The sequence below is a fragment of the Schistocerca cancellata genome, chromosome 7 (assembly GCF_023864275.1).
Source record: "Schistocerca cancellata isolate TAMUIC-IGC-003103 chromosome 7, iqSchCanc2.1, whole genome shotgun sequence".
Lineage (NCBI taxonomy): Eukaryota > Metazoa > Arthropoda > Insecta > Orthoptera > Acrididae > Schistocerca > Schistocerca cancellata.
The window spans coordinates 597393544-597406373 of record NC_064632.1 but is presented as its reverse complement, the minus strand read 5'-3'; the positions used below and the strand labels follow the sequence as shown (position 1 = coordinate 597406373).

The 12830-nt window shown below is 41.5% G+C and overlaps 1 protein-coding gene across 2 annotated transcripts in view; it reads right to left on the bottom strand.

The window, feature by feature from the left end:
• LOC126092114 (titin-like) overlaps nt 1-12830 on the bottom strand; it is a 511816-nt gene that overhangs the window by 58565 nt on the left and 440421 nt on the right. Inside the window, exon 22 of one of the 2 annotated variants that reach the window (XM_049907552.1) lies at nt 9628-9700. The exons of the other annotated variant lie outside the window; for it this stretch is intronic. Coding sequence (XP_049763509.1) covers nt 9628-9700 — 73 coding nt within the window. The remainder of the gene's footprint in view (nt 1-9627; nt 9701-12830) is intronic. 2 annotated transcript variants of the gene reach the window in all.

The window sequence follows — 12830 nt, the reverse complement described above, 5'->3', positions numbered from 1 at the left end:
ACTAACCCTTTTCAAACCACACGTAGCAATATTTGCCCGCGATCTGCCAGAAACAGATTTACTCCTGCAGTTTCTAGACAGCGGCAGGTAGGAGGCGTCGCCGCGCTTGCGCAGCTGCGATGACGCAGGAGGCCCGTATGTGTAAAACATTAAAAGATCTTACATTATGTCATAAAAGAAACAAGACATCAGAGGATTCTCCAAGAGCGTCGGAATTCGTGAACCATACTGAAATTAATAATTCGCCTTAAAGTGCACATTCGTATGTTCCGAAGTAGGCCTCGACTTGATATTAAGCTCTGTAGTATGATTCTCGGGATGTAGATGTTCTTGCAGTACTAGTACTGTATTATCTCATGTTGAGTTCTTTATCATGGCATAATGCCATATGGGCTAGAAGATGAAAACGAGCACCTGAAATGCAACGAACAGTTGAAACTAGCCAATAGTGTGGTAAACACTTCGTTTCAAATAAATTGGCCGTCTCAGCGGAAAAGATAGATAAAATCCGAATTTCTTTAGCAAAGCGACAAAAGTAACTTCATTATTGTGCAAAGCGATTAATGCTCTACTGTCAGAAAGGTGGAAACAAAATAAAATCTGAAACTAATAACATATTTTAGCTATACGTAAGTAAGTGAATGTATTTTAATTCACTTGATAGCTCCCAGCCACAGAAATTACTTTGTTTTCATTCGACGTGAGAGATGTAAACGAAGAGAAAACAGCAAAATCACTAAATGTAAACACGGATCACGTGGAGACTACCCCCCTCCCCCCAAACTCAGACTCCTCTACGCATCAGTCCCCGATCTACGATATTTCGAACCGAGGCAATAGTAGACGGTGACGGTTCCCCCCTCCCTCCCCACCACGCCCCCTCCATCGAGCGTTTGGCATAGAACGCCAAAAATTTTAAAAAACAAGGCTTTTAAAAAATATGTTCATTTTGTAGGCTGTTTGGTCCTAAGTGCGCCAAAGTGCAGTGTCATGACTCTTCAAAAAAAAAAAAAAAAAAAAAAACTTAACTCGCAATTAATACTGGATGGGATTATTTGTAACCGGAAGAACAAGAACTCTTCAAAAAATTTAGACTCTTTATTGCCTATTAGCTAATAACTTGCTGTTCTATGTGACATAAAATTAAATATAGGATACGTAAAACCAGTAGACTAGAGAGAAGCAAGACAGTACACATTTCTTCAATCCTTAGGTCCTAGCGTCTTTTTCTCTCTATCGTGCTACAGCTTTCCATGGCGTGTTTTCATTTCTGCGAAAGAATCTGTTACTTCATCAAAATTTGTCAAACGTTTTGTTACATGAAATATCGAAATATCGTTGTCTAATACTGAAAATGCTTTTAATAGAAATAATACCAACGACTGGTGTTGTTTCTCGATCTGATTACGTCTATTTTGTCACTGTCTGCTACAAAAAGAAAATAGGCCTTTCTAATATTGCAAGAATTGTAACACATACCAAATAAGCGACACTGTTTTGGTAGTAATGGTCATTTTTATAATACGGCAGAATATAATTGCCGGCCGCGGTGGTCTAGCGGTTCTAGGCGCGCAGTCCGGAACCGCGCGACTGCTACGGTCGCAGGTTCGAATACTGCCTCGGGCATGGATGTGTGTGATGTCCTTAGGTTAGTTAGGTTTAAGTAGTTATAAGTTCTAGGGCACTGATGACCTTAGAAGTTAAGTCCCATAGTGCTCAGAGCCATTTGAACCATTTTGAATATAATTCGCGAAGTACCAATATCTAAGGCCTATCTGGCCTACTACAAGCAGAAAGCTTTATGTTAGGTAATAGTTTCACATTTTATTCACATGCTCCAGTTTCTCTAGCATGAGATCGAAAAGCAATAGTACGAAATTTTTGGATAAATGTGGAAATGTCATATTCTTCCACAATTTGTGTTACGTCCCCATTTCTTCTCCTTCCTCGTTCTAACAAACAATATTCTCATCACTAATTCTGTAACTACTCCTACCATTGTCAAAACTCTTTCTCCGGTTTAACTCTACTAACCCTGCCAGAATCACCTGTTCAGTTATCCAGCGATTATTCTCCGGTTAGATGTTACCACACGTTCGTACAACGCGTTTTCCGCGCTACTCCCACAATACAACTTAAGCGGCTGCTAGCTGGGGACTGTACATCTTGCCCTTTCTAGTTTAGTGATCTGACCAAAAATTTACTGTCAAAATTTCAATTTTCTTGGATACACCGACACGTAACCTTTCTTACGTGTTATTCCTGTTAGTCGCTTATTTCCTCTCTGGTAGTATGAATCTATGGACTTCGCTAGTAATTATAACAACGCTGATCATTCGCATACTCAATCAATCATAATTGATAGACCAACTTGCGCTAGATGCTAGGCGCTTTGTGGCACAAGGTATTCTTCCTCAAGAATATGAATTTGCCCTCCCACCCCTCTTCCCCCACCGCCGAACTTTCCAGCCTGGTTCAGATAACACGGTTTTCCGCTTACACAGCCGACAGCGACATTTCTGTAGCCAGAAGCGGGACAAGGTACCACTCATACGCAACTCAACTGCGCACGCGCATGAGCCCGCTCGTAACTGCTTAAATGAATTAAGGTAAACAGTTGTGACGTCACGCACATCAGAGATAATTTTTTGTTGCGAAGCATTACATAGTCTTCCTAAAGCCTTTCACACATTTTGCTGTTGGCAGAAGCTTGTGTGAGCTCTATGTTTCTTTTTTTTTCTTTTTTTTTTTATACGGCGCATTTCCTTTGCAATTTAAGTTTTATTCTCTCGTTCATGTTTTGTAGCTGCAGTATTATTCTGCAGTAGCAGGATACAGTAATATCCTTTGTTAGAGTATCGGTTCTTACCAGTCAAAATTACAAAAAGATAACTGATAACTAAAACAATAAAAAATTACCGGAATTCTAAATGGTTCCCGGGTTTTTCCCGGTTTTCTCCCGGATGAAAAAATTCCCGGTCTTTCCCGGATCTCCCGGTTGTCCCGGGTCGTATACACCCTGAAAATCTAAAAATCGTTCAAATGGCTCTGAGCACTATGGAACTTAACTACTGAGGTCATCAGTCCCCTAGAACTTAGAACTACTTAAACCTAACTAACCTAAGGACATCACACACATCCATGCCCGAGGCAGGATCCGAACCTGCGACCGTAGCGGTCACGCGGTTCCAAACTGACGCGCTTAGAACCGCACGGCCACACCGGCCGGCTCCTGAAAATCTCAAGAGCATCTGGACGGGGTGAACTTCTAAAGCAAGCTAAAATTATCTTCTGAGATGAATGCACAGTGACTCAAAAGAAATCATTCGAATCTATCGACAGAACATTACGACTATTGCGAGAAAACTTTGTAGTGATGAGAGAAGCTCTACTCATATTTTCAAGAGATTTTTGACACAAACCTCTAGTTATCCCCAGGTCAGCACCAGCAGACGAGATCAATGTAAGCGTAGAAAGTTACATCTCTGCCCACACATACAAATACTGCGCCTAACAAAACTTACAGAGTTTAACTATCGAAAGGCGAGACAACAGCGCATTGCTCAACAGATTTTACGAAACAGGCGAAGACACGTACCCTGATGACGAGACGACCGGCCTCATTAAACTCAACCGTGATTTCTGCAACACAGCCACTGCTGAAGGGAATGATCGACCAAATTTATCCAAACATTGTTCACAACTATATCAATCCGGATTGGCCTTTTGAAGAGGCAATTGTGACAACTAAAAATAATGTTTTCGATTTTATCGACTTTAATGTTCAAAAGAAAACTTTCGGTAAAGAGAGAGCATGCAAATCGAGCAACACCATCGTAAACGCCGAAGCAATAATGAACTTCCTACGGAATTTCTAAACTATTTGCGAATACCAGGAATGCCATCGTACTAGCTTCGACTTAAAATTGGACCTCCAATCATGCTACTGAGGCGTCTCCATTCACAGAAATTATGTAATGCAACAAAGATGATCGTCAGACAGCAATCGAATAACATAATCGAAGCCGAAATAATGACTGGAAGGTACAAAAGACACACACTATTAATCCCCAGAATACCACTGATCTCTACTGAATTGCCATTCCAATTTAAAAGACTGCGATTTCCAAGCAAATTACCCTACAGTTTTACAATTAACAGCGCCCAAGGACAGGCTTAAAAATATTGCGGCACCAATATCAAAGCGTCCTGCTTCTCTCATGGTAAACTATACATAGTTTGCTCTCGAGTAGGAAACCGGAAAATTTGTACATATATATCCTGGATAACAAAATGAAAAATGTTGTTTGTAAACAAGCATAGCAAATAGTTAGAAGATGTTCCCAACAATTTTTTTATCCTTTTATTCGAAGTACCACACAATCTCATATCAATTCCCTAAGCGAAGCTGGGTACCTCAGCTAGTACACAATATACACAAGAATCAAGAGGGAAGAATAAGATTGGAAGATGAAGAGTGAAGAGCTCGGACTGAAAAGAGTGTAGGACAGGGGTGTAGTCTTTCGTCCCTACTGTTCAATCTATACATCGAAGAAGCAATGACGGAATTAAAATAAAGGTTCAACAGTGGAATTAAAACTCAATGATATGCATCGCTGATGACATTGCTGCCCCCACTGAAACTGAAGACAAATTAAAGATCTATGGAATGAGAATAGAATATGGATTGAAAGCAAAACGAAGAAAGGCAAATGTAATGAGAAGTATGATGACAGGATGGTAGGACATCTGTCAAGGTATCAGGGAATAGCTTCCATGGTGCCAGAGGGAGCCGTATAGGGTAAAAACTGTGGATGTAAACAGAGATTGAAACAAATCCAGCAAATAATTGAGGATGCAGGTTGCAAATGCCACTCTGAGCCGGAAACTTTGCACAGGCAAGGAACACGCTTCAGGCCGCATCAGACCATCAGTCAGAGGACAGAGAACTCAAAGAAAAAAAGAAAGAAAGAAACTGATACATGATGGAGTCGGGGCGCCAAATGATATGTGGCTCGTGAGGGAAAATGAAGGGATAGGGCGACGCCAAATGATGTGTACTGGTGAGGAAAAATATTGTCGAGACGGTCTTGGCCATAGTCATTGGGTGTCACGACTCTGGCTTGCATAAACTTGACGGATCTGATCCGAAATACTGGAGCCAACCTGTCGTCTTTCTAATGTTACTTAAAATCCGTCTTGATTGCAAATTTTTTATTCATATGACCGGTTTCGGTTCATTCAGAACCATCTTCAGATCTGTAACAATAATGATACTAATTTACTATTTCACGGAAGCAAATCTTTTTCATCCTGTCTAATCAACATCAAATGTACCAGAACGTACCTGATATTTCAGTTACAGGAGTAACCCGTCCAAATCCAGCAACTTTCGCATGCTCCGGCACATAAAATTGGTTGGCAGAGTGCACGTCATTTATATTAATTACAACACTATTACCGAGAGGTGGCGTGTGGTACATTTGTTACATTCCATTCGCACATACTGTATTCAGTAGAGCGATGGGCATCACACGACTGAGCGGGTCGCGGCACGCCGGCCGCGGTGGCCGAGCGGTTCTGGCGCTGCAGTCCGGAACCGCAGGACTGCTGCGGTCGCAGGTTCGAATCCTGACTCGGGCATGGGTGTGTGTGGTATCCTTAGGTTAGTTAGGTTTAAGCAGTTCTAAGTTCTAGGGGACTTATGACCTAAGATGTTGAGTCCCATAGTGCTCAGAGCCATTTGAACCATTTGGATCGCGGCACAACACCGACATGGCGGGAACCACGGAAGCAGACCGTAGAGGAAAACAAGTTCACACCAGCACCATAGATATATAAATCGCCCTATACTACAGATTTTGACCTCGACATCTACATATTTTAACTAAGTATCTTTTAATAATAATAAAAAATCTACTGAATACAGTATGTGCAAATGGAATGTAACAAATGTACCACACGCGACCTGTCTGTAATAGTGTTGTAATTAATATAAATGACGTGCACTCTGCCATCAATTTTATGTGACGCAGCAAGTGAAAGTTGCTGGATTTGGACGGGTTACTCCTGTAACTGAAATATCAGGTACGTTCTGGTACATTTGATATTGATTAGACAGGATGAAAAAGATTTGCTTCCGTAAAATAGTAAATTAGTATCATTATTGTTACAGATCTGAAGATGGTTCTGAATGAACCGAAACCGGTCATATGAATAAAAAATTTGCAATCAAGACGGATTTTAAGTATCATTATAAAATCACTGATTGCTATTATGTCTGTTTTTGCAAAATGTCGTCTTTCTGCATACCAGCTGGACGACAACAGGAAAAGACCACTCTTGTATCGAGGAACAGACAGGTGGAGAACACACATGGGTGCGGCATTAGGAACCTACACAGATTTTGAGGCGATATTCAGAAAAGATATTACTCTGATGGCTGATGTTAGTAAATGGTCAAAAAACTGCAAAGGGAATGTGAACAAGAGATAATGGATGGTTACCTCAAAGAAGAGTTAAACAAGAACGAGATGGGAACGAACAACAAGACAAGAGATTATCAGCCGTCTTCAAAACATCAGATGCGCTAGGTCAGAATGGATTATATGTGAGGAAACTAAAGCGGTTGCATCGAAAACGAATATCAGTCTGCCCCAAGCCACAGTGGGGGTCAGACGTCAACAGTCTGCCGACACGGGTCGAGTGGACTCCCTCTCTACCGTTGCGCTAAATACAGCCAGCAGAGCTGTAGCATCATGCGTATGTCTGCTTGTGTGTGAGTTAAGGCCGCTGGCTCGTGCTTGAGTCTTCTCCAAATCCCGCTCGTGTCGAGTCAGCTGGCAATGTCGATCAACAAACACCACGCTCCAGGAGCACAGACACATTTGCGCACCCAGCCGACCCCAGTGGACAACGAAATATACCATGGAGGAAATGTGCAAAGAGATTCTACATATGCGATGGTGGGGTGTGAAGCGTTTTTCATTTTTCGTTTTCTTGATTTTTTTCAAGAGATTGTAAGGTAACACTTTTAACACAAAGCCTGTAGGAACACGAATATAAAAACACGAGAAACTGCGGTACTGCCACGAAAGAAACATCAGCACAGAACTTGGTGATCACTTAGCCTGAATACGATCGATTGCTGAATATACACAGTGATTCAGAAATAACTGTACGCACTTCGTGGGTGTTATGTGTGCACCAAAATAAGGGTAAAATATTAAATAAAGTTTTATCTGAAATTGCACTTTTATGTAGTAGAGAAGATACCACAAGGGCAACACAAACAACACGAAATTAGTTCTTCTCAGGAAGCAACGAGAAGAAGGGACCAGAAATCCAACACAACTAGGTATTGTACGTTTACCCCAGAGTATGTTCAAAATTTTTTACGTGTTGGTGAAGGCAGTGACGTGCTCGACGTCTCACCGCTCTCGAAATATTGCAGGCTCCGTTCATCTCATTCTGCACGGTTCTACAGCCATTACCATTTCGCTGTTCTACTTGTGCCACATTCTCAATTGCAACACCGTACAAGAACTTCTTGAGACAGCCCCATAGACTTCCACAGGGCTAAGAGCCGGAGATCTGGTGGGCCAAGTAACTCGTCCTGCACGAACTACCCAGTTGTCAGGACAAGCAACCGCCCTTGCCTTCCAGCTGCAATGTGCACGGGCACTGTCGTGCATGAACCATGACTTGGTTCGTGTAACGAGTGGCACATCGTGAAGCAGGCCAAACAATTCGTGTTCCAAAAAACTGCCGATATACTCTGCCATTCACACGCAGCGGAAGAATATGAGGTACGAGTAGCTGATTGTCGACTATACCACACCAAACTTCCAGCGCAAAACGATGTTCATAGCCTCTTACTGTAATTACGCGAAGATTCTTATATGCCCACTCGTGCATGGTATGAGCGTTCACACTCCCCTCGCAGATAATGAAGCTCTTGTCCACAAACAGTACGTGACCACCGAACAGACGGTCAGCGGCACGGCGCTCGAGTAGCCACTGACAGAAATACCGACATCTATATGGTCTTCAAATGTCAGCTACTGTGCCTCCAGCAGGTGAAACCTCCGAAGCAGGTGTCAAACAATTGATCGAGGGACCCGTACAGTGGCACTTATACGGCAGGTGTCTATGGTGTAATCTTCATCTAACATTTCCAGGATATTCTCAGCACCCACTGCATCCGTGCCGACCACGAACTCCATATTCCCTTGAACGCCTGTCCACAGCCGTGAAAGTGTGTTGGTTTGGTACTCTACTGTTTGGAAACATTTCCATGCACCATCGTACTGCTGCTCACGCCTTGCCTTCTACTGACCCGTAAAGCAGGTGCATATGTACAGGTGCATATGTATATTGGCCATTCGGGTGCGCCATAATGGGCAACGATTGCGTTCTATAAACTGCCGATAGAATGAAAGTGCATAACATGTCTGGTGCTGCAATAGTAAAACAGTACAGTGTCATAGAGTACAACGGACCAAACCAAAGTCACGTAAATAAATGCTTTACGTGCCAGAATTAACTGAGCTGCGTAGAAGGGCGTACAAAGGAACATCACTCAATATGCAGGTGAACACGATATGCCAAAAGCCTGTACTCAGCCATGATGTGCCGCCTACTACAAATGACGTTATAACTCGGAAACAAAGCAATTTCAGACGAAATTTTGCTTAACATTTTACTACTATTTCGATGCATACATTACGCCCACGAAGTGTGTACAGTTAGTTTTCAATCACCCTGTATAGTGTAGTATCTTCAGCAATAAGAGGAAGATGACTGTACAATGTTTATTAATCAAATTAATAATCATACCGTGCTCTCATATTCTTTGCTTATTAATACATAATGTTTTCATTAGCTACTACTCCTTCTTCATTATAGGATAAAAAATGGAGATAACTGTTATTAAGGTTATACCTGCTAAACGGAAACTGGTGTGAAATGGATATTGTGCACGAGTGTTCGTAAGTCATTAGCTTTGTGTCCAGTACTAATTCGTGGCATTTATATTTGTTTGACATGAAGGGCTTTTTTCCTGTATGTACATCTTAGAAGAAGAACAGGTGCATAAAAAATTATTGCTCCTGCAACCGATACACAAATGAAAAACGAAGACGCTCTCTTATGTGGTACAACAGTAGTACCCTCCATCATGCATATAACTTTGGTCTGTAGAATATGTATGTAGATGGAGATGTAGATGCTTAACAGTGTTTAAATAAGTGACAGATTACCTCAAATTGGGTTTCGGTACAATTCATCTGTGTTGAAAAAGTAATTTGTTGGCATATCATAAAGGCGTTTGAGATGTACAGGAACAGAAGCGAAAACTGATGCTGGTTTACAAAACAGCACTAGACAAATTATGGACAGAAAATTATGCTGGTTTGAATAACTTATGCAGGTATTGTCTGTGTTAACCAGGTTATTTTCGGCGCTTTCATATAATAGAAGAAACATAATACAAATAATAGCAGAATGTTTCACCACTTTTCAAATATGTGTTCTACAGTAGAGGGTCCTAGGATATTTCTACGATTAGTAAGATTATCATAATTAGTAGTAAAGGTATTGCAGTACTGCAGTAATAAACAGTCATACCCCCTTCTAATGTGATGGCTTCCACTCCAGCAGGTTCTCCATCGATGTTTACTTCTTTGTTACGAGCCTGGACCTAAATATAATAAAAGCTTCAACTTCATGTTGTGTTGGAAAATTTTATCATCGTAAATATTACCTCTAAAATTTGAAATTTGTTACTTGTGGGGGAGGCACACACACACTCACTATCTTCCTTTCTCACTCTCTCTCTGTCTGTCTGTCTCTCTCTCTCTCTCGATTTTTCTCTCTCTCACTCTCTCATCCCCCCCCCCTCCACACACACACACACATTCAAACTCAGCACTATAAAGGAGGTTTTTCTACACTAATTCCAACAGAAACTAGAGACATACAGAATAGAGTTTGTAAGACTCATCTGAAAACGATTTCTAAGTGTTCTATGTATTACTACAAAATAATTAGAGGGTGAAAAGAATTACACACAGTAATAAGTTGATTATACTGTGTATTTAAGTACGAAATCGCTTTAATATGAGTTTCATTCTCTATCACAGAACACTAACGTATTGAAATAAAATGAAATGAGGCCCGTATTGCTGGGAGGCCCCTTCCGGGGTAGTTCGGCCGCCATGTCCACGTTTTATTTCAGTCAATGCCACATTGGGCGACTTGCGCGGGGAAAATCTCCAACCCGGCCAGGAATCGAACCAGGGCTCTTTGCAGGGGGGGAAACCAGATGGCGCTATGGTTGGCCCGCTAGATGGCGCTGCCATAGGTCACACGGACATCAACTGCGTTTTTTTTTAAAATAGGAACCCCCATTTTTATTACATATTCGTGTAGTACGTAAAGAAATATGAATATTTTAGTTGGACGACTTTTTTCGCTTTGTGAAAGATGGCGCTGTAATAGTCACAAACATATGACTCACAATTTTAGACGAACAGTTGGTAACAGGGAGGTTTTTTAAATTAAAATACAGAACGTAGGTACGTTTGAACATTTTGTTTCGGTTGTTCCAGTGTGATACATTTACCTTTGTGAACTTATCACTTCTGAGAACGCATGCTGTTACAGCGTGATTACCTGTAAATACCACATTAATGCAATAAATGCTCAAAATGATGCCCGTCAACTTCAATGCATATGGCAATACGTGTAACGACATTCCTCTCAACAGCGAGTAGTTCGCCTTCCATAATGTTACACACGCATTGGCAATGCGCTGACGCATGTGGTCAGTCGTTGTCGGTGGATCACGATAGCAAATAACCTTCAACTTTCGCCACAGAAAGAAACCCGTTGACGTCAGATCCGGTGAACGTGCGGGCCATGGTGTGGTGCTTCGACGACCAATCCACCTGTCATGATACATGCTATTCAATACCACTTCAACCGCACGCGAGCTATGTGCCGGACATCCATCAAGTTGGAAGTACATCGCCATTCTGTCATGCAGTGAAACATCTTGTAATAACATCGGTAGAACATTACGTAGAAAATCAGCGTAGATTGCACCATTTAGATTGCCATCGATAAAATGGGGGCCAATTATCCTTCCTCCCATAATGTCGCACCATACATTAACCCGCCAAGGTCGCTGATGTTCCACTTGTCGCGGCCATGGTGGATTTTCCGTTGCCAAATAGTGCATATTATGCCGGTTTACGTTACCGCTGTTGGTGAATGACTTCGTCGCTAAATAGAACGCGTGCAAAATATGTGTCATCATCCCGTAATTTCTGTTGTGCCCAGTGGCAGAACTGTACACGACGTTCAAAGTCGTCGCCATGCAATTCCTGGTGCATAGAAATATGGTACGGGCACAATCGATGTCGATGTAGCATTCTCAACACCGACGTTTTTGAGATTCCCGATTCTCACGCAAATTGTCTGCTACTGATGTTCGGATTAGCCGCGACAGCAGCTAAAACAACTACTTGAGCATCATCATTTGTTGCAGGTCGTGGTTGACGTTTCACATGTGGCTGAACAATTCCTGTTTCCTTAAATAACGTTAACTATCCGGCGAATGGTCCGTACACTAGGATGATGTCGTCCAGGATGCCGAGCAGCATACATAGCACACGCCCGTTGGGCATTTTGATCACAATAGCCATACATCAACACGATTTAGACCTTTTCGGCAATTGGTAAACGGTCCATTTTAACACGGGTAATGTATCACGAAGCAAATATCTTCCACACTGGCGGAATGTTACGTGATATCACGTACTTATACGTTTGTGACTATTGCAGCGCCATCTGTCACAAAGCGAAAAAAGTGGTCCACCTAAAACATTCATATTTCTTTACATACTACACGAATATGTAATAGAAAATGGGGATTCCTATTTTAAAAAAACGCAGTTAATATCCGTGTGAACCATGGCAGCGCCATCTAGCGGGCCAACCATAGCGCCATCTGGTTCCCCCCTTCAAGCTAGACGAGTTTCGTTCTTTGTAGTTTTTTCGTTTGATGCTTTTTCGTGAGGTATTTGGCCCAGTGGCTGTCAATGGACCACTCTGTATAAACGTCAAGGCTTCCACACATGTGAGCTCAGCATATCAGTACTTCATCTCTAATGAATTTTACTGTATGACAGACAAACAAACTATTACAACTGGTGTGATAATCCAGATTTGAAATGCAACTGGCTAACAGAAAACAGTGAAATGAGTTGTATGAGATCTTCAATGAATAACGTGAATGACATCGTGCCATCATCAAGTGATATGAATTGCCTATTTCTCTCTTAAGAACAAAATATTCGATATTTGTTTCTGTTCATTTAATGAAGCATATACATTATGTGAACTCACGATGGCTTCATACAAATACAAACACAGTCATTTTTCCTACAGAAGTCTATTTCTACTGGAGCTGTAATTTTTCAACCATTTTATTATAGCTATGCAGAAATATGATTTGGACAACAGTCTTTTTTGTTGGGAGAAGAATCCAAGCCAGCATGTTTGAAGATGTGGTATATTGTAAAGTCAGAAAATCTCAACCCCCTTCATAATATCTGTGGCCCAGTGGCACAACTGTGTTTTGTTTTGAGGTGAATGTAACGTAATATGTTGCAAATTCTCCGTTATCATTTGACTTGATGGAGTTTACAGCGTTATGTTTACAGGAACTAAGACAGCATTTAGCAAAGTCTTGCAAATTGAAAGACATTAGTGTTTAGAACAGTACACATATTGGATGACTGAGAATTTGTATTTCAGTAAATCAA